The sequence below is a fragment of the Caloenas nicobarica genome, chromosome 8, assembly GCF_036013445.1.
Source record: "Caloenas nicobarica isolate bCalNic1 chromosome 8, bCalNic1.hap1, whole genome shotgun sequence".
Classification (NCBI taxonomy): Eukaryota; Metazoa; Chordata; class Aves; order Columbiformes; family Columbidae; genus Caloenas; species Caloenas nicobarica.
In genome coordinates, this window is record NC_088252.1 from 28426842 (window position 1) to 28453686 (window position 26845).

At 43.4% G+C, this 26845-nt stretch overlaps 1 protein-coding gene across 5 annotated transcripts in view; it reads left to right on the forward strand.

Moving 5' to 3' along the window:
• The first annotated feature begins 6016 nt into the window (after positions 1-6016).
• Positions 6017-26845, forward strand: part of PLCH1 (phospholipase C eta 1) — a 52189-nt gene continuing 31360 nt past the window's right edge. For 2 of the 5 annotated variants that reach the window (XM_065639897.1, XM_065639898.1), the window contains exons 1-5: positions 14408-14519; positions 17920-18066; positions 18566-18809; positions 19102-19231; positions 21966-22136. In XM_065639897.1, coding sequence (XP_065495969.1) covers positions 14438-14519; positions 17920-18066; positions 18566-18809; positions 19102-19231; positions 21966-22136 — 774 coding nt within the window. In that variant the 5' untranslated portion in view covers positions 14408-14437. Of the gene's footprint in view, positions 6391-14407; positions 14520-17175; positions 17209-17919; positions 18067-18565; positions 18810-19101; positions 19232-21965; positions 22137-26567; positions 26654-26845 lie in introns of those variants that run through there. The other 3 variants (XM_065639899.1, XM_065639900.1, XM_065639901.1) reach the window with 3 other exon arrangements.

Sequence of the window (26845 nt, forward strand, 5' to 3'; positions counted from 1 at the left end):
TGAACCTACTTTTCCTTCCTGTTGCAAGCAGTGCCAAAATACAAAGTACATCTAGGCTTGGAAGAAGATTTTGGTTTTTTGTTTGTTTTCTCAAAGTAAAAGTGGATCATATTTTGTTTATTTGCTGGGAGTGACAATGTAGAAATGGCTGCGTTGTCAGATCAAACATCCATCTACTTTGCCAGCAGATATTTGGGGCTAAAAGTATAAAGGGGGGAAAAAACAACCCTCCCTGTGGCACATGCTCCCAGCATGGGCTGGTCAGCAATGTGAGCCAGGAGCTGCATCTAGATCATTGCATTTGTTAACTTTACCTGTAAGTTTTTCCAAAGTTTGTTTAAATTCACTCATGTTTTTTATCATCTGTGGCTATTAACTCAAAAAATATGTGCTGGTTGGTGTAAACCTTCTGCTTGAAGGGAAACGGTTGTTTCACACAACCTTCAGACCACAGCAGCTGGAGCGGGTTTGGTTGCTCCATTGCTTCACTTTGGAAAGCCCATTGCCTGGATAAGCCCATACGGTAGATGGGCACTTGAGTTGTGTTAAGCATTTTGGTAGCCTTGAATGTCTTATTGAAGAAATGGGTGGGGAACATTGTGGTGAGAACGCTTTCTTCTGCCCCTGGGAAAAGTGGGAAGGACAGAAACTTCATTCTGGACTTGGATATTGACGTCCTGAGCTGCTGCAGTGGAGCTTCGGGATGGCGCTACCGTGGGTGTCGTATTTCCACTGGCTTCAAATGGCACTTTGGGGCGCTCAAACATCTGTCTTGTGCTGGCAATAGCACAATATTTTTCAGTAATTATTTTACTGTCTGAGAATGTGCAGTGACCAGTGGATTTGCAAGAGAAACTGCTGATGTGGATTCCTGCATGTGCTCTTGGGCTCTTGTTTCAAGAATATCCAGCTCATCCTTCAAAAGGTTCTTCCAAATCACCCACATACATACAACCTGAGTTGAGGGGTCGGGGGGGAGACTGAGTCCAAGGCAATTGCTTATTTTGAGAGATCATCTCAAAGATTTCCCAAATGTAAAGGAGGCAATTGTGTACCATCTTTCTTAGATGAGCACCTACTGCTGTTACACAACCAGTTCTGGACAGCTTCCCCAGAAATTGCTTATGGCAGGTGTTATTGCAGTGGTTTCTCCATTCATTTTGGTCTGAGAAGCTGAGCTTTTGTGCAAGTTCTTGGATGTTTTTTGCTTCGGTGATCTTGAACTTCTGTGCCCAGTGAATGGAAACATAAAATGCATTATGTTTTACTTTTTATACAGTGAAATGGTCTATTTTGGTTAATGGAGCACAAGAGTTTTGGGGGAACAATATGGATTCTTTGCTGAATTGCATATGTACGTTGGGCTTGGTGTTTGCTGATGGGCAGTGCTTTATAATTAGCTCTGCTGAAGCCTCATGCAAGCCCTGCGCTTGAGGCTACAGTGCTAAAGATATCAGATGGAGACTGCAGAATTCAGGCTTACATCTTAATTGTCAACTTCAATTTAAGTTTTATAATGATGCTTGGGAAAGCAGGACAAGGTAATAGTGCAGTAATTTATATTTTGGTTTATATTCTGATTCATGTAGCGAAAGATCCACAATTCATTCCTTGAGACAACCAGCTGTAACTGAAAATAGATATACAAGAAGGGCATTAAAGAATTTATTTAAGTTCACATAGATTTAAAAAGTGCCTAAAGGGCCTGAAGAAACATCCTCTCGGTGCTTCCTTGAATGTGTAACTACTTCTACAAACCCTGTGTCTACCTGTCCATTGGTGAAAGGGAATTCTGTATGTGGGATCTGTCTCAAGCCTGTGGATCAGGTGGTGAAGTTCTAATGCCAAGTGTTTTTCTCCTTCCATCTTTGGATTTTTTTCAGCTTTCCAAAGAACTGTGTGTTCATTAGTGACAAATGAGTTAATAAAGGCTTTAATCTGATAAAAAATGACAAGTTTTTTGTGCAGCTAATATAAAGTTTTGTTCACGAGGAGGCTGTATTACAGTTTAGGTCTAAGATGAAATTTGGATGACAAATATAAAGATGTTGATATCTTATTTCATTATCTATTTACTGTAAGAGGTAGAAGTTCTCAAATCAGCTTTTCTTGCTCTTTAGTAGAATTAGTCTTTGTACTGGTTTCTAGCTATTTTGATAGTGAAAAGGGAAAAAAACTGATGAGCCAGAAAATTAATATTCTTCTGATGCTGTAATTTCAAAGCTGGTAGTTAAATCATATTCTCTTTTATTGGAAAATGAATATTTTGCAGTAGAACTTGCATTGTCATGTCTCTGTCCCATAGTCTAAGCCTGCACCCGGCAGGGATTTTGCCCTGGAATTGCTGGTTCAGGTTTATATGACATAAAGGTGTTTGCTGTGCTTTTCAAGGGGGTTTTTAGCTGGTTTTGTAGCCCAGCAGCCTTGAGCTGTCTGGGGAGGAGAGGCTTAATGTGTGTTTTCTTCCAGGGAGCTAAAAACATTGGCATTGGTTTGGCAGCTACACCGCAAACCAAGCCAGCGCCATTGTGTCCCTCTGGCATTGCTTTCGGCACTAAACAGGACACGTTTCCCTCAGCTCAGCCAGGAGCTGTGAGCTGAACTACAGCGTATTTTAAATTAAAGTGTATCTGTAACTACGTGCAGAGAAGACAAGAATTACAGTTTGCATGTATTACAAGAAAGCATTTAATCCCCTTTTTAAATGAAATGACAGGGATAGTGCTCTGACACTATCTGCTTTGTACCTGAAGGTACTTGCTGTTTTATCTCAAAATAATTCCAGTGGTTTAATGATAAAATCTTTTTTGAACAGCAAATTAAGAAAACTGGAAAATAATATTAGTCTGGGGGAGATGGATTTTGAGTGAATGAACACCTCCTTAATCAATTTTAGTACTTTTGTAGCAGAGATAGTCAAAGCCTATTGGTGAGATGGGGCTTAGAGGGTGGATCCTGTGTATTTTGAAACCAGCTTAAAAAGATGGAAAACAGACTTTTGAGCATGCAAGTCATTGGCAAAGGTCTCCCAGGGAAGGGTTTATGAGGCAGAAAACATAAGTAGGAAAAACAGGCATATGAGTGAGTCTGTTAGGTTGCCTGCCAAACCTTGTCTTGGGTTTGTGCAGTACCTATGAGACAGTGGTGGCTGTTGAAACAGTAGTACTGTTGTCTTATGGTGATCATTGATGTTAATGAAATATAGGCGACAGAATAACAATTTTATCCTCAGAAAGCTGGTGTGTCCCTGTCGACTCGGAGACTTTGGTCGCCCTTTGCATGATGTGGCTGTGCAGAAACACTCCCAGCAGGAGCGTTGTGATCTCCCTGAGAACAGAGTGGAGCGCAGAATCACAGAATGTCAGGGATTGGAAGGGACCTCGAAAGCTCATCCAGTGCAATCCCCCTGCCGGAGCAGGAACACCCAGGTGAGGTTACACAGGAAGGTGTCCAGGCGGGTTGGAATGTCTGCAGAGAAGGAGACTCCACAACCCCCCTGGGCAGCCTGGGCCAGGCTCTGGCACCCTCACTGAGAAGAAGTTTCTTCTCAAATTTAAGTGGAACCTCCTGTGTTCCAGTTTGTACCCATTGCCCCTTGTCCTATCATTGGTTGTCACCGAGATGAGCCTGGCTCCATCCTCGTGACACCCACCCTTTATATATTTATAAACATTGATGAGGTCACCCCTCAGTCTCCTCTTCTCCAAGCTAAAGAGCCCCAGCTCCCTCAGCCTTTCCTCATAAGGGAGATGCTCCACTCCCTTAACCATCTCTGTGGCCCTGCGCTGGACTCTCTCCAGCAGTTCCCTGTCCTTCTGGAACTGAGGGGCCCAGAACTGGACACAATATTCCAGATGAGGTCTCACCAGGGCAGAGTAGAGGGGAAGGAGAACCTCTCTCGACCTACTAACCACCCCCCTTCTAATACACCCCAGGATGCCATTGGCCTTCTTGGCCACAAGGGCCCAGTGCTGGCTCATGGTCATCCTGCTGTCCCCAGGACCCCCAGGTCCCTTTCCCCTACACTGCTCTCTAACAGGTCATTCCCCAACCTGTACTGGAACCTGGGGTTGTTCCTGCCCAGATGCAAGACTCTACATTTTCCCTTGTTATATTTCATTAAATTTTTCCCCGCCCAACTCTCCGGCCTGTCAACAGGGAAGATGCGAAGGTTACTCAGCCACTGCTTCAGTAAGATGTAGCTGCAGTGTCAGATGGTATAAAGAGAAGTAGTTGCTTTTTGACTTTTCCCTTTGCAGACAGTCGAACTCTAATGCGGTGTCTTCAAGGGCACATCGGTTTCAGATCTGACTCTGACCGACAGGGCTAGGGACTGGATGCAGAACCTGGCTTCTCAGTGAAGAGTTGTTATGGAGGTGGTCTTTGTTGGTTGTTTTTTTCAAGTTGAATAAACCTACAAGTATTTTCATACCATTTGGCACATGCCCCCTGAATTACATAGAAGTCCTAATTTGTTTGCTGTAATGTTCTTGCGAACCCATATAGCATGCTCTAATTTCTAAAGCCATATAGCATTTAAGCACTTCTGGTTTTTTGAAGACAAAATAATAAGGAATGTATTAGTGACTGGGCAACCTTTCTTACAGAGCAGCTTTGATGTTAAAGTTGCTTGTGTATAGCTCCTCTCATAATTAATAGAGTGATAGGAGTGTGGAGTAGTTTGCACTTAACACATTATCAAGTGCAATCTGATATATCAAGAATTAAACTATAGAGTGGTGATGGTTTATTTTTTGTTGTTGTTGAATCGCAGCTATAACACATCACTTCGTCTGACTGAGGTGTGATCCAGGGGGTGGTGATGTTGCTGTCCCATTTCCCACATTAGCTGAGCACGAGTGACGTTCTCCCTGCAGAGCACGACTCCTGCCATGTCCTGCGTCCTCAGCTGGGAGGGTGATCAGAAGCACAAACTCTGAGCGCAGCCAAGACAGACCCCACAGTGGGCTTGTGGGGTGTTTCATTTTGTAGGTTGCTAGGTATAGTCAACCTGTATCTTGCAGTGTGCTGTGATATATCATGACCTATGGTGACCGTGGGAAGTCTTATGTTGGCAACAGCTAAGAAATAATGATTTGTCAGTAAGTAAAACGTGTCAGCTCCACTTGTGCCTTGTCTCCTATCTCACCCAAGTTCTACAGGTGTGTAGAACTATGTTGGGTTTTGTTTTCCTATTCCTGCCAGCCACACTGTTGTGTAACTTTTTCCTAGCATGTGCTAGACAAATTCTGTCCTTGTATTGCTGTCACAATCTTTGAGAATACAGCTGGGGATTCCTTTGGTGCGCCGATGTAAAAAAGCCAGCTGAACAGTGAAACAGAAAATGCAGTAAATCACAGATGCAAAGCATTATGTACGGAAGCTACTTTATTCTTGCCATGCTTTCCATCACTGTGTCCCTTTGGGCTCTGTCATATGTGCAATTTATGCAAGTCTGAGTGTTTCTGCCTGTTGTTCCACACTGACTATAAGCCTACAGATTTCAGTAGCATTGAGTTTGCTTAAACAAGCCCAGTATTTAACCAGTAGCATGGTAATTTTTTACAGCTCCTGGGAGAGCTAGTGCTCAGCATCTCGCAGGAGACTTCTTGTTCTTACGAAATCAAATGCTCAGTGATGCACAGACTAACCCATTTGCATGCTGTGTGCTCCAGCTAGCCTGATTCTGCAGCACGGCTGCTCCCCTTCCAGTTAGAGACCGAGACAGGAGGAGGGGGCACAAACCCTGGGGACAGGGTGTGCGGTCCCCGGGGTTCTCTCCTCCTGCCTCGCACACGCCGTGGCTGCAGGCGCTGGGAATTACTTTGGAGTGAGGGTGGATTTTCTCTTCTGCATTCAGCCTGCGTCACTCTCCTGTTCTTTAACCGGAGTACGGTAATCCGCTCCCCACCAGCCTCCAGAGGTGCTGGCAGGACCTCCTCACTCTCGGGCAGCTCGGCTGTCCAGGCGTTACACGCTCTTACTGCCTGGAGCGTCTTCATGGCTGCGCGCCGTGTGCACGTCTCGGACCAGAAGCGGTCGCTGCTCCCGCGCTCCCCCGGCAGCGGCTCACAGCGGATGCTGCCAGCTGCCCTCTCAGCCTGCGCTCCTCGCTTTTGAAGAAAGTTGTCTGGTATTGTCTCTGGATTTGTGTTTTCCTGTCTTTGTGTGGTGGATCATCAAGATTTCATCGTTCCTCATAAAGAGCAGTGCTGACAATGTTCTCCTGTACTTCTAAGGATTGCTTTCCAAATGTTTTAGCTCTGGAGACATGAAGATTAAACTGAGGCTTTCCTGCAGTGAGAATTTCCATTCTACTTGCCAATAATGCATAGGTTACAAATTTAATGGCAGACCTTGAAGTATATAAAAATTTAAGTCCAGAAAAAGGTAAGGATGTTTGAGTTTGGAATTACTGTAGGTACAGTAATTTTTGTATTCCTTTGAAAGTACATTTCTCCATGAAAACATGTGGATTATATGTGAAATACTGCTCCTGTGTTACAGACAAACTGCACTCATGTTAGCCTAGCTTATTGCAAATGTATTTGCTTTTTAAAAAAAAAAATTATTGATCTTTTCATCTATTGGTCATTTTGCTGTGGCATGGCTTTCTATGGAAAATAGTTTTTTGTGTTTGTTGGTTTTTTTCCTAGTAGCACTTATAAATAGTATAACATATGCAAATGATGTGTAGAATTCTGATCAAACAGCATTGGATGAGAAAGATGTCTTTTCAAGAACTGTAGAAGGATGATACAAAAAGAGGAAGATGTCTTGAATAACTTTATTCCGTAACTTACAGTTTAAAATGTCTGAGTAAACACTGTAGAGGGGAGGAGAAATCATGGTAGAGAAACTCTATTTTTATGTTTTGCTTATTCTTAATGGTTTGATAATGTGCTTTTAAAGAAATACTTGCAAAATATATTTAGCAAAGAGCTGGCTTGTCAAAATTGGCTAGTTCAGAAGACATTTTCTATCAAGATTATCTACAATTTCAAAACAAACTACTCTAAAATAAAGCCACCAAAAGTCATGGATTGTACTTCGAAATGTCGTTTTGCCTGCAGTGAAGCATGTTAAAAATGTAAGAGTAGTGTTGAGGGTTGAGATATACTGGAGATTTGTTTGTTTGTGGTGGTGTTGTGTGTGGTTTGTGGAGGTTTGGTTTTTTTCTGTGTATGTAGCAAGGATGACTTGATAAGTATTTTTGAACTTGGGAAAGGAAATAGTCTCAATTTCTTATACTATAGCTGTGCCTATTATTTGTCTAGCCTCTTGGGGAAAGGCCTCCGATGTGGGAGTTGGTATGCTACAGTTCAAAATGCTGTATTTTTATTTTGGAGGTTTTGGTTACGCAAAACTCTACATTAAGCTTTGACGCATATGGTCAGGTAAAGGAGACCAGGTGTTACTCCATCTGCTTTCTGAGGCGCAGAAGGTAATGGATATGTCCCCATTTAATAATTTACAAGAGCCGGCTTATTCGAGGGGGTTTTGGAACAATCCTAGAAGAAAAACATCAGGTTTAATTTTTGAAACTCATGTAAATATGTGCGTATGTGTAGATAAACACATTTCATACCAAAGTATATAGTTGATAGTGAAATTCAGTTTGAGGTAATTTTGTAGTCCCTGTTCCTTTACCATATACAATAGCAACTGCCAAATTTCTGTGAACTGTTCCAGTTTGTAGCACTACCATGTCTCTGGAGGCGGTTAAAGGATGCAGAACCAAGAAGTCCAATTCCGTGTCCCTTGGTTCGGGTCATGCTGCATTGGTGGCATTGCAGTGGGGTCACGGCTGGGCTCCCACGTGTTCCCGCACACAGGAGGGTGACACGGCTCCAGACAAGTGCACGGTGTTGTGTTTTGTACGCATGGATGTATTCGTGTGCTCATCACCTCCTGGTGAAAGCCGAATCACAGCCCTCGCACAATGCACGCAGATGTTCCGATAGCACCTGGATGAAGGAATACATAATAACTGCAGAAGCGGTGCCACGCGTGCCATTGCTGGCCCACCAACCGACTCGGCCCTGCGGTGAGCCCTCGCAGCAAGGGGCAGCTGCCAGCGGCTCGGCTGTGAGGTCGCAGGCTGAGAGAGTTGAGGTGGTCAGCCTGGAGAAAAGAAGCTCTGGGAGACCTTATTGTGGCCTTTCCAGACTTAAAGGGGCCTGTAAGAAAGATGGAGACAGACTTTTTAGCAGGGGCATCTTATGACAGGACAAGGGGTGACGGTTTTAAACTAAAGGAGGGGAGATTCAGGCCGGACATGAGGAAGAAATTGTTGCACCTGAGGGTGGTGAGAGCCTGTCCCAGGTTGGCCAGGGAGGTGGTGGATGAACCATCCCTGGAGACGTCCCAGGCCAGGGTGGACGGGGCTCTGAGCAACCTGAGCTGGTGCAGATGTCCCTGCTCAGGCAGGGGGGGCACTGGGGGAGCTGGGGAGGGCCCTGCAACCCAAACTGTCCTGTGATTTTTATGGCTGCCGACCACTGTGAATGGGAAAGGCGCTTGTGCTCAAAGAGACATCAGCAATGGGACATTAACGGGCACAGCACAGCTTCCCTTGGGTGTGGGTCTTTGGCTGATGAGTCGTGGTGCTTTGTAGTTATCTTGTTACTGCTTTAGCAGAACATCTGGGTTGCAGTGACAGCAAACCCAGCTGTAGGTGAGGAAGGTTTTACCTGGTCTTCGTCAGGTTATTGGTATTCTCAACAGTGCAACAGATAACTGGTTTGGCGGCATTTTCACATGTTACCAATAGAAACATTGATCAGCATGAAACTCAGATGCTCAAAACATCATTATTTCAGTAATAAAATTACTTTGGTGTTTGACTCAATTCATTGTTTGTCCACAGATGAGTTGCTGTCTGATTTGCACCGAGTTAATTTGAGAATAGAGTAGGAAGACATGTTTCTTCAGTAAAATGACTGTTTCTGAGGAGTGTGAATAGATTAGTTCATATCATCAGTTGCACTGTCTTCATTCATTATTTTTAAAGGTTAATGAACTCCACCCTCAGTTCTACTCTGCCTTTTCCCCTCCTACTCTCGAATGGAGCCCCAGATGCAGATGAATTGGGCAGCCGGAGGGGGAAGCGATGTTCCCTCCAGCCCAGCCCCTGTCACAGCTGGGGACCGGATCCCTCTTCCACCTGCTTCATCCTGCAGCTCCAGCTGCTCTTGTGCCCTGTGATTTACTCCTCTCATCAGGCTGTGATGCTGTACAGTGCCAAGGTTGCTGTGACATACTGCTATTTGTGGAGAAATTTGCAGACATCAGAATTCACTGTTAGTGCTGAAGCTGGGATGGTTCATCCTCTGCACATCCCAGTGTGGGAACTGGAGCAAGCTTTATAAAGGGTGTTCTGGTGGAGTTCTCTTCTTGTTTTGCTGGAGAAGTTAAGCAGGGTGGTAAGATATAAAGGAATGACATTTGGCGGGGGAGAATGAGGGGGTCTGACCCAGCTCAATATGTTGCAGTGGGAAACGTATTTAATTGAAGTCCTGGGTTGTACATAAGGGATCAAGGAACAGGGATGGCATTTAATGCTGTGCAACAAAGGCAAGCTTAGAATGAGACATGCTTGGTTCTGGGGCGTGTGATCCTTCTTTATGTACTTAACTGCTTTTTAGAGGGCAGACATGGGATTCTGGAAGAGAAAGAGCTTGTAGCTTAGTGCTTTCCACCGTGACCTTTGAATCCAGAGATGTAGCTCCTGGGAGGCCTTTCAGACTGCTCTTTATCAATTGCTGTGTGGCCTCAGAGGAGCTCCTGTCTCAGCGCAGGTGACTCAGCTGAGCTCCTTTGAGCGAGTTATCGCCATGCCTTCTGGTACCTGAGCAAAGCTTGCCAGCTAAGGGGAGACCCGAGGGTTTCCTTTGCAGACACAGCCACAGGCCCGCAGAACGATGTCTCCTGCTCCTTATGAATGGCTGTGGTAGCGTGAGGATGCTGCCCAAGAAGCCAAATGCCTCTCTGCCCTTTGCTTGCCCTGAAACCTGCTGTGGAGGCTGTCACAGCAGCACCAACAGACCCGGCCGCTTGCCTCCTGCTTGGCAGGTGCGCGGGAGACTCTCCTCCTCTGTTTCTTCCTGCCTGCTGCCTCCACTTGCTCTAGAGTATCACAATCAGTTGCTGTGCCCTCCCTGCTGAGGGATCCTCGTGCAATAATGAGGATTAGAATGTGCAAACTTGTTAACTGTATTTGCCTAGTAAATCTGTGTTCTTTGCTCACTCTATTGACGTGACATGTTTTAGCAGTTGGCCATGTCTGTGGTTTAAATGATTGTGATTTCAGTGTTAATAAAGAACCAATTCCATAGTCTTAATGGAAAATTCACAGTCCTTAGCCATGCTGGGCTGCAGTGGCACCAGGGCTCTCAAAGTGAGCAGCTTTGATACAACTTATTTCTGAAGGAAGGAGATCTTTGTATTTCAGAAACCAGTAGCAGTAACAGTCCTGAAACCTGGGCTCATTTCTTGAAGGTGGTAATTAGAAGTCTGCTGAGCTAGCAGAAGGAAGGTATCCTTGAGCAGAGGTGGAAAACATGCATTATTCATTGTATCTGGGGGCTGCTGTCTTGGATTTCAGTTGCTGCGCTGAGGTGGAGATCTCAAAAAGGGGCTCATAGGCCCTGTAAATAAAGTTCTAGCAAGTCGTTTTCTGCATTGCACAATGCTCTGTAGAAGATTGTGAATAAGGATGATTAAAACTCTTGGGATTATATTGTAGTGCCAGGTCATTGTTTTGATACTTCTGTTTCCTTTCTGATCTCTAAGTGCAAAAGAGGAGGGGGCCTCAGTCTGGGAAAGGACTCTGGATGCTCTCAGGACAAGAATAACTGATTATTGCCAAAATTAGTCAAGGATCAGCTGTAGAGAAACATGCAGCAGAAACTTTTCACTTGTAACATGAAAAGCATTAAGCCAGCAATCTCAATATGGTGAACTGAAACGCAGTTACTATGGAGCAGGTATTCCTCAGAAACCTGACTTCTGGGAGTTACTGCTCCCAAGTTTTTATTTTTTTCTAAGACAAAAGGACAACACCAGCCCATTCCCAGACCTACAACGAGTTAAGTCTGTGCTGATAGATTATTTTACTTTTTGCCCCCTCTGGGTAGTATATGATTTTGTTCTTCAGTTTCTCCCCTTTTTTGTTTGCGTATAATTAGTGAATTTGCAAGCCTGGGTTGTTTTTCAGATTTAATGATTTTCATTGATTGTAGGCCATTCACAATTGTTTTGAGTAATCACAGGCTGTGTTCTGCTGGCTACTCATTTGGATTCTCTACCCTTGTGAGGGCTGAAGTGAAATACCTGTGCTGTTTCCAGCTGCTGGCTCTGCTGGTGCGTGTCTGGCTTTCCTGAGCATTTCTTGAGATTTGCAGAAGTGCGAGAGATCATCCTTCTCTCGTCCATGGACTTCACAGAGATTGTGATGTAAGAAGCTTAATGTAAACTTCCACAAGGGACTGGAAGAGTTGCTGCAAATCAAATTAAAATCTGGTATAAAGTATGAGATGTGACTGTTAAAAATGGTCGATTCTCCCTGAACTGCCTCTGTGGTCTGTGCTCTTTTGGGCTGTTACACAACAAAGCAGCAATCACCAGTTTGGGGATATAAGTGGTGAGCTGGGGGTTGTGCTGGATATTAGTGCTTTTTTGTGGGATTTAGAGAAAATATGCTCTCTGGGGGTAGGGAGTAAATGGCTTTTAATGGCATTAGCGTAAAGGCAAACTTAGAGCATACTAATGATGAATAACTGACTGCAAAACAAGGTGATGAGGTCAGACAAATGAGAATGGTTTTTGTGATCACATCCAGAGTCTCTTCACTACTCGACTCACAATAGTTTAACTGTGTACTGTTCTGGAGTTGGGGGGACAGGGGGATGTGCTTTCTTCTTTGCGTGTTTTTCAGTGCCTGCTTCTGGGAATGTGCATCTATGTCAATAAAAAATGGGCTCCGTGCTGGATCCAGGGACGTGTTTCTGGTGACAGGAGCAGGCTGGGACTCTTCTGTCGCCCACCAACCGTCCGCTTCAACCTTAATAGCGTGCTTTAACTTTTGGTCAGCCCTGAAGTGGTCAGGCGGTCAGACTAGATGATCACTGTAGGTACCTTCCAGCTGAAAAGATAATATTCTATTCTACTTTTTATATAACAGCCACGCTCGGACTTCAGTTTGTGGAATTTTGGGGGTTTTAAGTCTGAGAACTTGAGAGAATTACTGTGGTGCCATCTGGGGCTTTGAGTAAAGATAAAGCATGCCTTCCATGGCACAAGAGCAGTGACCTCAGGGGAGATGTGGGGTCCTGCTTTGGTTCCTGGGGCACCGCAGCACAATAAATCACTGGAGGCGGCTGCAGAGGTGCCGCTGATGCCTGTGGGGGGAACAGCACCTGCTGCTGGGAGTGGGGAGTCTTTTTTTCTTCTGTGAAGAGAGAAATGGACTGGATACCTGCAAAGCATGTAGTAAAACCAAAAATACTGACCGTAGGGGAGAAGAGCTGATGTTGCAGCTAAAAAAGTAACTTCTGTGTTTTATGGGGTTTTTTTATCTCCTTGAGCTTAACGCTGGCTTAATGCAGCTTGCTGCATATAATTTAGAAACACAATTTATATCCTCTTTCATAATTATACTTCTCATTGTTTGGTAATGCTCTTTATACCTTATTTAATCTTTTTGTTTTGTCAGACAGCTGTGACATTAAGTCCATAAAAGCAAGACATGAGACCAAACCCTTTTTCTTTTGGTTGCACTTTGAAATATTAATTTGTTAACATATAGTAGTAGAATGCAGAAAAATAAGAAAGAACTGTGTTTGTGGACAGAAGTAAAAAATGTGTCTTGATCTTTGATTTAAAAAAAAAAAAATCTATCTCACGGCTTTGGTGGTGTAATCTTAATTTGTTGTAGGACACCGTTCCTGAAGCTATCAAATATATTCACATTCTGCTGTACTTGTTTTGTTAACGGCCAACTGTATTAATTTACAAAGGCTTTGCTGTGAACGCTTGAGCTGTTTGCGTGTGGCAGTTGCACACACTGCCCCTTGCGAAAATAGGTTTTACTGGCTGTCCTGAAATTGAATTAATAACTCATTGTTTCAAGAGCCGTGTACACTGTCTAATGACTTCTTTGTGCTGTCTCACACAAGCTGACAGAAATGTGGATGAGATTCTGCTCGGGGTGAGGGAGGTTTGGTTACATTGGATATCAGGAAAAAATTCTTCCCGGAAAGGGCTGTCGGGCATTGGAACAGGCTGCCCAGGGCAGTGCTGGAGTCACCATCCCTGGAGGGGTTTAAAGAGGCATTTATTTGAGGTTCTTAGGGACATGGGTTAGTGCCAGGGCTGGGTTATGGTTGGACTCGATGATCCTGAGGGTCTCTTCCAACTGAAATGATTCTGTGGTTCTATGAGTGCCACTGTGACAACAGGCTGCTGGGGCTGAACTCAGGACAAATATGGAATTTTATGTAGTTGAAAGTCAGCATGTGCATGTGACTTACTGTGTAGGACTCACAGAGTACAACGCGTGGGGCCTTAAGCTGCTTCTGTTTGTTCCTTGAAGGCAATGGTGGAAAAAATAAGATTAAAGGGAAATGCCACTAATACTGGCTAAAAAGGTGAAATAAACCCCTGTTCACCCAAAACCTGTATTCTGTCAAGGTTTTGTTGTAGGCTTATCCCATGTTGTAGAATCATAAAATCCTTTCGGTTGGGAGAGACCCTTCAGATCATCAAGCCCAACCGTGGGCATCCTTTGGGTGCTGGTGCTGCCCCTGCACGCTGCGAAGTCACCAGCGCAGTTAGTGAATCCTGGCTGAACAGGTTTTCTGGGGAGCGGGTGTTTGTTCCACTGCTGTGATGTGTAACAAAACGCATTTCTATTTTACTGAAAGTGCTGCCAAGGATGTTTTAATTCCCTAAATATTTTCCTTCTAGTATTAAAGGGTCTGACTTGCCTTAAAGGCTTTGCAGTAAAGCACCACAGCAGGCGGATGTGCACATCATAACTGCCACTGTTGAGAATTCAACCAAATTAATGGCAAACTATTGAAAAAGGGGCTTGTACAGGGAATGGCTGTCAAACCTGTGACCAGAGCTGTAACTTTTTGCGAAAGATTCTTGTAGGGTGCAGGGCTAAGCTGCTCCGTGGTTGTTAAAGACCTGATTGCACGCGGGGATAGATGAGAGCAGAGCTGGCTGCACGGCAGTGCTGCCTGATTTGGGGCGGATTAGATGCTTGTTGGACGCAAGGCTGCGGATGGTTGGTGCTCAGAGCTCCAGCTTAGTGTGCCCAGGCAGCAGCTCCATTTATTCCACAGCGAGGAGCGGTGTTGTCAGGTAGAATAAATAGTGTCGGCCTAACGTGCAGGATTTGGAGGAAGATCTGGACTCAGCAGGGGCTTGGATGGCTCTTCTCCTGGCTTCAGAGGTTCACCATGTGCTGGGGAGCGTGGCCACCTCCGAAAAGGTCCAGCTGGCACAGATGGGTTTGTATCTGGTTCACCATTCAATAGAAATGTGGCTGCTTTGCCAAAGGAGACCTGTGTACAACTAAGAATGATTATCGTCACTTGAACAAAAAAAAAAAAAAAAAAAAAACAACCTTTGCATTCAGGTCTGGTTTGATTTAGATGGTTATTGTGGGAGGAAGAAGTAGACTGGTATTTTGATGTTATTAATAGCCATTAAACTACAGGACGTCTGTTTGGGTGACTTTAGATTGTCAAGACTGCATAACTGGAAACTGAAGTGACTCTGTAGTTTTAAGTTTTTTGGTGGGTTTTTTTTCATTTTAAAGTAATGCTTTAAGTATACAATATAAGCATAATATTTCATCTGGATTTCTAATTAACTTTCTTTATTCTCATAACTCAAAATACATTGTATTCTAGTTTAACGTAGTTCATTTTCAGACTTTGGGCAAATAAATGCACAGCTAGTCCTTGTGTTATAAAATACTGTACAATGGAAACCGTGTGTTGCTTTCTCTAATTTTAATATGTATCTGCATTGAGGAGATGCTTCATTTACTCAGTATTCGTGGTTTATGTAGAGGATTAAATGTGTTTCTGGAACCGGTTTTCCTGTTCATTAGCAAAAGCATTTGTGGATTGCTCTTCTGGAGCTTTATCCTGAACGGCCTGTGCTCAGTAACTTCCCCTCATTCAGCTGCTGATGTGCAGTGTCTGTCTCTTGTGGATGTCGGGCTAGAGACTGAAATTAGTGTGTTAGCAGTAGATTGGAAACAGACTCTTTCTTTGTGTGCTTATATTTTATAAATAGCTTGAAGGAGAGGATGGGGTATTTTGTAACCTGTTTCCAGAGTTGAAATCCAATGGGGCTTTGAATGATGTGATATTTCTATTCCTGTAGTCTGTTCTTTAAAGGGGATTATTTCTTTGTTATTAACACCTACGCAGTGGGGATGATGCAATTAACTTTCTTACACATTTACTATTCTTATTTAAATGTTTGCATCCTGATGTTTTTTTCTTGGAACTGGAAAAGTGCAAGCAGAAAAGACGGTGCTTACTTGAGCACTAGACTTATTGCAGATGGCATTTGAGAAATGGAGACAACTGAGATATTTGGCAGGAGCTGGATTTCTTCCACTCTATTTGTGGAAAAAAGTGTTTTAAAATCTATTCCATATAACTTTGATTCTGAAGCCTGTCTGAAAACAAATATGTGAAATGCAACTATAAAAATTGCAAATGTTTAGGCAATTGAAAGAGTGAAGAAGAAACTGGATCGCCTTTATGATTTTTTTTTTTTCCCCCCATGGTTTTGTTGCTTGTAATTATCTGAGTGTGGCCCACTTCTTGCCTTTCTCACACTAAAGAAACGTAGTTGCCTTTCTTCTGCCTTTTATTAGTGGCCCTCAACAACATCTTGGTGAAACCAGGTTTTTTTTCTTATGACAGCTGAGCTGATGACAATAGAAAGACTTTTATGAGAATTAGTTATTTTTGTCAGACTTTTATTAATAACTGATGGGCTTATGGGCAAAGCAGCAGATTTTCTATGTTGAGTAGCTTGTTGCTAAACCTCTTCCTGAGCTAAAACCCTGTTGCAATCAATCACTCTAGTAGTGAAATAGAAACGTGTGCAGTTTGTATGCCGGGCTAATGCAGCAGTTTGCATTTGTGTATCCATACGTGTCAGTACAACCTTTTCTTACGGAGAGCCTTATTTCTGTGCTGGAGGACAATTCTTGGTTGGTTGTTAGGTAGGAATGCAAGGCAACTGAGTTCAGTTCCAAGGTGAAAGGCTCAGAGAAGATGTGCATGATATGTGCATACGTATAAATATATATGAAGTAAGTTTTAGAGACTTATTTTTACTTAATCTTTGCCCTTTAAGGTTCTGAGTTTTCCATCCCTTGTGGTGTAAAGCCTTGTCTCCATGGTACTTGGTGCATCTCCAGATAGATACAAGTTAAACCTGCCGCAGCCAGCGTGTGGATACTGTACAACAGCTGTTTCTGGCTTGATTTGTGTCGCTCTTCTGGTTCATCTTAAAGCATTTCCAAACCCACCCATGTGATGATTCAGGGAAATCCATATATTTACGGACATAATAAAGGACAAACTTACTGCGCTCATGCACGTCTGGGATGCTTTCAGGAGAGTTCGGTTCCTTTCAGCTCAACCTGAGTCCCCTTGTTCCTCCAAGACAGACAACTCAGCAAAAACACGGCATCTGATGCGGTTGTTTGATGTGGAGTTTGGCTTGCCAGCAAAAAGGGCTTTGTGCGAGGCAGCTGAGGGAAGCTGTTCCAGCCACAGCGGCTGTTCGTGCCGTGTCTGACTGCGTTCAGGACGCTGCTCTGGCTGTGTCTGCCCCGGCGATGCTGGGCGAGGCGCAGCGGGGTTGTTCTCCACACCGACAGCTGGGCCCAAGGGCTCTGGGCAGACGGGCTCTTGCTGGGGGAGCTGAGGAGGTGTCAGGAGCTGAGAAATAAACCCTGGCTCTGGCAGAGAGGAATGGGAGGGTGGTTTAGTCTTTGTCGTGGTACCAGGAGAAGTGCTGAAGAGAAGAAGGGTGATAAGAAGAGATAAAAACAGACCCAGATAGTATTTGGGAGCCAGCCAAAGTGTAAACACATCATCTGGGAGGTGAATTGGGAGTGATATGGACTGAGGAGAGGCTGTGGATGGGTGAGAACAGGAGAAGGTAATTGAAGAGCATGGATATATTGAGATCAAGAGGAAATGTTATCTTGGTCGTGGTGTTTGGAAAACTGTAGGAGGGAAGATGTGAGATGAAATGGAAGAGATGGGTGTATTTTAGTTAAAACACAGAGAAACAAAGCCTTATCATCCCGGATGGGATGGGCGAATAAAGGGAAATCATCAGAGTGTGTGATTGAAATTTGGTAGCAGGATGGAGAGGGTGTAAATGTGTGTAGCAGGGAGGAGGGGGTGTGTATTTATAACTCTGTTAACAGCTCGAACAGTGTCAAAAGCACAAGAGATAAGTGAAAGGATTACTGAGCCCAAAGCACTGTGGAGTTTAAATGATAATGTCACCATTCAAAATTTGCAGTGCCAGTTTAAAATTACAGTACTGTGTATAATATTGTAAAGATATTTAAAAGAAGTAAGCATGGAACAACTATAAAATATTTTCCTTCAATATATTGCAAAATTTTCTTTGCCTCCTTTGTGAAGGTGTTTAGACAATTTTTTTTATTTTCCTATGTGGAAAATTAGTTGTGAAGAATTAGAAATTGTATGTCTCTTACATAACAAATACTAGTTCCTGTCATTAAAAGTGCAAGTTAAAAAATGTATATGCTTCAGCACATGTTGGAAAGCCGGTAAGTCTTTTTATTAGTAGAATTAGATGGCCATTTATTTGGATTTGTTCTGTTGTGCTTTGCAGTTGAAAGATGCATGAGTGTTATGCAGTCTGGGACTCAGATGGTTAAGCTGAAGAGTGGAACCAAAGGGCTTGTTCGTCTCTTCTACCTGGATGAGCACAGGACCTGCATTCGATGGAGACCGTCCAGGAAGAGCGAAAAGGCAAAAAGTAAACTTTTAATATTTCTTTTAATTTCTTGGGCAGTTCAGTATTAGAATGTGAATTACAGAGGGAGGACTGGACAGTATTTTTTTGATAGATTAAATGCTTTTTGATACTTATTTTAAATGTGAGGTGATACTTACATGAAGTTTTTCAAGAGTGATTAGACTTTAACCACCTACCAAAAGTTCAGGATTATGAAAGGAAGGGGGCTGTAGTTCAGTCAGATGTCAACATTTTCTGTGGGTTTCTCTGAATTCTGAGCGGGGAGCACTCAAAGAGCTTTGCTGTGCCTGCTGGTTCCTGTGCTGAGGCAGCTGGACGTGCACACGGCACAGCCAGAGCAAGGATAAGCCTTGAAATGAAAAACCTCTTTTGGATATGGAGATGTATATTAAAAATGTTTAATGCCATTTAGCCTAAATAATTCAGAATTGCTCAAAAGCAGAAAGAAATGGGGTGGATATCCAAGCATGTCAGCTTTTGATTTCCCTTTTCCCCGCAGTTGTCATCGATTCCATTTACAAAGTCACCGAAGGCCGGCAGTCCGAAATCTTCCACCGCCACGCCGAGGGGAACTTCGACCCCAGCTGCTGCTTCACCATTTACCACGGCAACCACATGGAGTCGCTGGATCTGATCACATCCAACCCAGAGGAAGCTCGCACCTGGATCACAGGACTGAAATACTTGATGGCTGGAATAAGCGATGAGGACTCGCTCGCTAAGCGACAGAGAACACATGATCAGTATCCTTTTATGAGCCTGAGCCTGTGTTTCTGGCTTGTTTTTCAGTGACCTCAGCACAAGATGTCCTTTCACCTCCTGTTTGATGACCAAAAACCATTGGTTGCAGTGGAAGCATGGATTATGGGTTTGACATGGACACTCCTCTGTGCAGTAAAACGTCAGCTGTGCCTTAGGAACTGGATTAAACTCAGTTGAAGTCAGGGGGCAGTCTTGCATTTTGTTAGTGAAATTCTTACTGAAGGGTCAAAACAGTCATTCCTGGTTATCTACCTTTCCTTGACGTGTTTGCAGCTGGGTCAAACAGACCTTTGAGGAGGCTGACAAGAATGGGGATGGCCTGCTGAATATTGAGGAGATCCACCAGCTGATGCATAAACTAAACGTTAACCTGCCCCGCAGGAAGGTCCGGCAGATGTTTCAGGTGCGTGGCCTCTAACCCACAGCGTTGCTGTGCTGAGATAGTGCCAGTTATGGTCTGTTTCTGGACCAGAGATAGATCTGGATCTGCAGATCCAGAAGAGGATCTGTAAGCTGGGACACAAACTCTGTCCTTTCCGACACCTCACAGACCTTTTTGAATTCTTACATTTTGGAGACAAAGATGTGTCAGAACATTGTTTTAACAATGTGAACCACACAGAAGACCATTTATTAATATTACTTTTTCAGATGCATTGTTGTTTTCATCTCTGAACTGGATTGCTCTATGTTGGCATTGCTGGACAATGAAGTTACTATGTTTCTATTGAAATATTTTCTCATTTCCTTTATGGAAAATTGTTTAATAGAAACTAGCTTTATGAAAGTAATTAGTTTTGGGGTTTTATTTAACAACTTCCTCTTACTTAACCAGAATCAATTTTTCACTTCTGTTGTCTGAAAGCAGTTACCATATTCCACCAGCCTTGGTGTTTACTGTAGGAAAAATAAGCCAAGGACATAATGAAGACCAAAATAAAATTCTCTTAACCCTTTAAAAACAGTACCAGCCAAAAGCTGGTTTACTACAAAACATGGGGAAGTTGAAGAATCTTCTGTCGTCAAAAGTTCTTTGTCTGGCATAAAATCTGCATTTGAGGTATATTTGTGGAGTATAAATTACTCCCCAAAAACTTGAGAAGTGTGGAAACTGGTTCGGTTGTGTTGCAGAGGTGCATTTGGGTTGTACTTGTTCCCACAAGTTAGAAATGTCACTTAAATAATTTCATATCTACTACATCTCTTAAAATCTTATTAGACACCAGATAGCGGGATATTATTTTCTTCTCTGCTTGCTAGCTATGATCTGAGTTTGTAGCTCAGACAGCAGCAACACTAATGAAATGTAATGAAATGCAGCTCCCCAAGATGCTCAGGGTTTGCTGATGCTGTTGACTGCTGCAGGAGAGGCACGGTTGGGAAGCCAGGTACTGAGAGGATGAGCATGTAGCTCACTTAGCACTTTTAAAGTGTCTCGGAATGAAGTAGGGCACTCTGGCAACCATCAGCCTTTGTATAATCAGAGCCAACTTTTGGTTAGAAATAAACTGGTTTACTTATTTTTATTTTGCTGCAGTTGCTGCCAGCCTAGAGTCGAGTTAATATGCCAGACCTCACAGGCCTAGTTAAAGTTCTTGAGGTGGAATACAGAAGGAATGTTGAAGGTTTGTTTACTGTTCAGGGCTCAGTCCTAAAGGCCTTACCCCATGAGCACTGCTTGTGCCCGCAGTCCTAGGGACTTCCAGGACTTAAAGCAAAGTAACTCTGGGACAAATCCTCGCCCCTACGTCTGGCTGCTCTGCACTGTTCTGGCACCTGATCTGCTCAGGTGGTACATTTGTGGGACGTGGCGTTACAGTTTTGGACGTGGCACAAACAGCCCCCAACCTGGGGGGCACCGGTGGCTCCACAGGGGTGACCAGGCTTATGAAACACCCAGGTCCTGCATCTGGGAATGCAGCGTGGGGCTGCTGCTTCGGCCTGTGTGCGCACCACGAGTCACGGGCTAAAGATCGGTTCCTCTGTTAAGAGTGGTTTATGTGAAGGGAAAGTAAAGCTGGATCCTTGGAAAGCAAAGTGGCCAGGGATGTGTTCATCGCACCTACTGAGAAGAAGGAGCGACAGCAGGATGAGGATACTCTCCATCTGGAGAAGACTCTGTGTTTGGTGTAGCAGGGTAAAGACAAACCAATGGGTTCAAAGCCAAGTCAGTGTTAAAAGGACTCCGCACAGACGGTGTTCTGAATGGAGCAGAAGGAAGCACCATTTTTAACAGAATGTGATGAGGGGTTTTATAACTACAGAGGAAAAAAAATGTTATATACAGCTGTGAACGAAGGACATTATTCATGGGAACAACTGCAGATTTCTAAACATTTATTTCACTTTGTTTCCATTATCTGCCTACATCCTCAAACTTAGTAAGAGTTGTAGCATCCTTGAAGTTAATTTTTTTTTTTTTTTTTTGTGGAGACCTACATAATGCTTGCCAGCAGTTCTCCAGAATATATTCTTTGTTTTGAAAATCCAAAGCAATCCTCTTAGGCAGATGTTCACAGTAAAAAGCTTGTATTAACATGCGTTAAGTACTTTTTTCTTCTCTTCCTACCTCCGAGGATAAACAACTGCCATCAAGACTGGGGCTATTTGGTATATATTGGGGTGTGGAGTCTTATTGCTGCTGCAGACTTGTCCCCCCTACCGAGTGCTGACAGGGGCTGAGAGTCGTGCCGTTTGAATTAATGGAAATGCAAGACTGTGGTGTTGTCACGAGTCTTTAAAATGTCAAACTCTTGTTAGAAGAAGCCATGAGGTGAAATTATTATGTTCCTTGCTATATTTTAATCCAGGATAACTGCAGGGCATACAGGAGAGTAACAGAGGTCAGAATAAAGCCCAGGGTGAGCCTCTTTACAGGGAAACAAATTTAAAACTAAAGATGGAATTGAGATTTTCGTAGAGAACCTGTGTCTCTAGAGTAGTAACTTTTCACCAAAAAATCCAATAGATTATAATATAAATTTTGCAGTTATTTTAACTTACTAGGATTTGAGTCTGAAGAGAATCTTGCAGACTAGAATTGATTGAATTTCTGTTTGTGTATGTAAATCCTGTTGTGCTTTGTTCCCTGAACTCACCTGTGTTCAGCAGCTTACCTGAGTGTCTTTACCTCTTAGGAAGCGGACACAGATGAGAACCAAGGAACCCTAAATTTTGAAGAGTTTTCAGTGTTTTACAAGATGATGTCCTTGCGTCGAGATCTCTACTTACTACTCTTAAGCTACAGTGACAAGAAGGATCACCTCACTGTGGAAGAACTTGCTCAGTTTCTAAAGGTGGAACAGAAGGTATGGGAATACAATGCATCCATATATAGCTACATATAAATATGTTCAAGTAGAGGGAAAGAATTGAATGGAAAAGTTTAGCTCAAGGCAGAGGGAAAGAACAGATGATATAACAAATCTAAAGGCTTTATTGGTTTCTAAGTATTTCTAGAAAGTGTTTGAAAGAGGAAAAGCAAGTGTAGGACGAGACGATTAATGTTAGTTTATAATGGCATTCAGGTAACAGTCACACTTATTAGTTACAGCTGATTATCGTGTGTCTTAGCGTGGTTGCTTTCTCTTGGCATAACTTGTCTGGATTGTTTGTTGTGAGGGGATGTTTGTATTTCCAGGAGATGCCTTTCAGGAGTGAAGGTCTTGGCAGATAATGCTCTAAACTAGGATGATACGTGATATGTTTTAAATCTAGAAACACATGACAAAATAAGAAGAGCAAACTATTTCTGATTATCTACAAATGGTGTGCCTGTGCACGGCTTAATGCAGCAACACATCAAGATGAATCTGTTTTCCAGGTATTCCTCACAGATGTGTGGGACTTGCGCAAAGAAAACTTTGCATCTGAAGGTTGAATTTCTATCTGAAGTTCCTCAGAGAGAATCAATTGTGAGAGGTGGGGCTCAGGGAACCACAGGAACAGACACACTGATAAGGAATTAAAAAAAAACCCAAACAAACAAAACAAACATAAGTAACTTAAGAGGCAAAGTTGGGTCAAGATCAGAGATTTTCCTCTGTGCTTATGAACGAAACTTTTTGAACAAAAAAAAATCTCTAGCCATTCCTAAATATGTTGCTTCCATGGAGATTTTCATGCCCATATTGAACAAGACCAAATTACTACAAAGCTGGTCTGTGGAACCCCTGGAGAGAACTTGTACACTGGACAGTGAGGAGCATGGAAGGAACTTTGTCATCCCTAGGACTCTTTCGTTTCTGGCAATTGGTCCTGGGTGGTTTGCTCACCCTGTGCAGCCTTGCAGAATATTGTTGCAAAACAGCCTCTCAAAAATGGAAACTAACATCCCAACCTGCTTGAGCTTCCTGGAGGTAGCTGCTGTGTTTTGCCTCAATCACTGGATAACCTCCTGTGCCGTTCTGGGATCCCACCTGTGATGACTGCTTTTTCTGAGTTAGCCCTAGCATAAGATATCAACAGTCTGAGCTGTTTCATTGAATTTCCCCCATTGTGGCAATTCCCTGGTGTGTATGACTCCCCAGCCCAAATGCATCCCTGATCTCACTGCGGTAGCCCCAACACACACATTCTTGCAAGCAGTCTGGCCATGGCAATTCTGCTATTTACAACTTGAAAGCACAAAATGTTTTCATCTTTTTACCCATTATGTTAATGCCCTAAGTCTTCTGAGCTCACAGCCTTTTCCTTTGTTTCCTTTTTAATGACTGCCTTCTACTTGGTGCCATTCAGTGGAGTACCCTTGACAGCAGCCGCAGCGAGGCTGACACTGGGAAAGCCCCAGGGAGAGCATGGGCATGGAGATGCCAAAGTGCCCAGGAAGAGCTGAAGAGCCGTGGTACGAGAGGGCACTCAGGGACCTGGAGCAGGAAGAAAAACATGTGAAAGAGGCAGAAGAGCTGTCTTTGTGGGTGCACAAGGACATTATGAAACTACTGATGCGGCCAAAAAACAAGTCGACTGTCAAGTCTGGCGTACTGCACCCTCTTCTGCCTATACATGACTCAAAATGCTGAATGCGGACAGGACTATCGGTTATAAATGTTCTGCCCAACATTATTGTTTGGTTTTGGAATAAAAGCGTGATCTCCTGTAGATGAACCTCTCGGCAGTGTAGTTTAGAAGCACATTGCACTTCCTTTGCCTTTGTTCACGCTGCCCAGCATTAACAGTGTTGGACCAGCTTTACCCTGGGATGTTTTCAGAACACAGATGTGATAACAACGTCCTCAGGTGTTCCAAGACTGCCTCCAAAAGCTGATAATGGTTCAAATCATAATGCAGCTCTCAAATGCCTTCAACCAAACAGTATTTCGTTTTTGGTCTTGTCTGGCTGCTTGGAAATGTGTGGACAGTCTGTCCAACTCCATCTGCTACTCTTTTGGCAAGGCTTTTAAATATTCTGCAGCCTGAGGATAGAACAAAAGGAGTTTGGGTTTATTGGTAACTTGCTAAGCTGGCTTCTCTTTTCTTACTTCACCCCAGAGCTTGCAAGTCAGATTATTTCCACTTAGGTGCAGTTAAACTCAGCTCACTGCTATTGAGATTGCAGTTATATGGCTTCATGTGTCAGAAGAACAGAAATTAGCCTGCTTTCCTGGAATGACTGTGGTCCTGCAGTCCGCTTGGCACAAGTGGCTGGGAGGGAGGCCCATCCCTGGATGTCCAGTTACATCTGGATGTCTGGTCACATCTGTACGCCTGAGGGTTGTCCCTGCACGAGTGCCCTGTACTAATAAACCAGCAGCTGTGTCTGAGCTGGTCCTCCCCAGCAACTGCATCCATATCGCATCAAGTGCTTTTACTTCAGTCATAGCAGAGACCTCTTTGACACTTGTGCTGGTAGATTTACTCAGTTTTGAGGCTGATTTGGTGTTATAAACCTGAAATGTTTAGTTTTGGTTTTCTGAGGGCGAGGTTTCCCGTGTGCCTGCTTGTCACCTGCTGCCTTACGATGGATCAGTTACTTTGCAATACAGTTTTCATCTGTTCTGAGAAAGAACCCACTGAGATCTCACCTCTGGCAGCGTTCTCTGTGTGCTCCAGAATCGTGCTGCGTTATTGTGTGACATGCCTTGTCGTCCTCCTGAGTGACAGGAACCAGACGAAATGCTGATGCTATGCTGCCGTATTGGTACCACACCAGTGCCTCTAAGACAGCTGCTGCCCTACACAGCCCAAGTGAAACTGGGGGCAAAAAATAATGCCCCTGCTCACTTTAATTGGACTGGAGAGAAAGTGGTTTTGTAACAATTACACAGTCGGAACATGCACATATAATTATATAAAGCTTTTCCTTAATTATTCACTATGGGCTAGTGCATTTTGAGTTAAACCTCCTTGAAGAGAGTAAGTGTAGTCTGATGATTTGTCTGCACTAATTATACAGTGTTGCAGGAATAACTAGTGATGTGGTGAATAGTGAAAATGTGACAAGAAGTGAGGATTAAGTACACTTTTAGAAAATGAATGTTTTGAAACAACTGTACCTGCTTCCTTGGAAGAAGTTATAAAAGGATATAATGAGACGGTATATGCCAGGGCGTGTTGGTGATGTTGGGCTATGATCTGAGACAGTGTGTACTGAAGGATATCAGGAACCAGTACCCCAAAAGGAGCAGGAAACTTTAAGAATGTCAGCGTTAGTTCGTGGACTTTGAAAAGAGGAGAGACTGTGGAACTTGTTAATATCGGAGAAGGAAGACAATACCAGGTCATCATGCCTGGTCACTCTTTGCTACCTTCCACAAAAACCTGTGTGCTTTCAGCTGGAAAGGGAGCTCATGCCTTCCTCCCTCGCTCAGCCTTCCGCAAAAGGATAAGCAGTACACTGATTTATGTGATGACTCAGTATGTCGTGACATTCTACATTGACATCTGAAATTGGAAGAATGTCTTTGCTTTGATTGTTTATATTTTGATTTTTCGTATAGAATGATCAACTGTGAACAACTAAAGCCTAAACAATCAGAGCACTGTTGACACAAGTGGGTTGGCATCATGTCTAGGAACACCTGTCATTAGCATTTTCTAACTTCTCCTTCCTTTTCCTAACTTCTATAATACTTTCCTTTCTATTATTTGCTTTCCAATGAGAATGGGCAATGAGAACAATTCCCATTCTTGGCTTGTGGGCCTGTAGAGAAGGGGGTTCTCCTGTTAGCTGGCTCTGCGCTGCGGCTTCAGGTGGCATCAGATTTTTGGCAATAGATTTGTCTGAGCTGCTTCCAAGGAGACTGGTGAAATCAAAAGTGGTTTCCTTCTTCTTTCTCCTACTGAAGATTAAGGCTAACATTGCTTTTTTGTAGGACCTTATTTTAGGAAAATTAATTGCTAGTTCATTTACCTAAAAACCAAGGTCTTATCAGTCATTCAAAGGCTGTATCAAAGTTAAAGCTTTGCGTCAGGAATATAGAAAGTAATCTCGTATCTAAGAGATTCTGGAAGCTCTGCTGTCTCACATCTCTAGTAATCTAGATATCTAATCTAGTATCTAAATATTCAGCCATCAACCATGATCATTACTGTTTATATTATTTCTAGTGCAATACTTTAAAGCGAATGAAAACAAATTCATATTACTAGCCAAAGTCATAATTTCTCCTAAGCAACAGTTAAAAAGCACAAATCAGTGGATGTTTCCCTGGCAGATGCAGCTTTGGACTAGATGAGACATTTTTGTTCCTAGAGCACACAAGTGCCAGCAAGGAGCTGTGGGGGATAATGAACAAGTGAATCCTGGCCAGCTTGTGCTGAGGAGGGCCTGCCATGAACAGTGTTTGCAATCAACAGCAGCATCTACTTGACCTAGGATAATCGGGTATTTTCTCTACTGAATTGTTCTCATTTCTATTATCCTGTGTAATTCCTGCAGGTGTCTGTTGGCTTAGCTTGAAGATCTAAATAAAGTATTTGGAGAAGAAGGGGGCCCAGCCATGCAGGAGAACAGAGGGAAGTGTGAAGGGGAGAAAGGCTGGGAAATATCTCCAAGTTTTTCAACTTGTCCCCATAG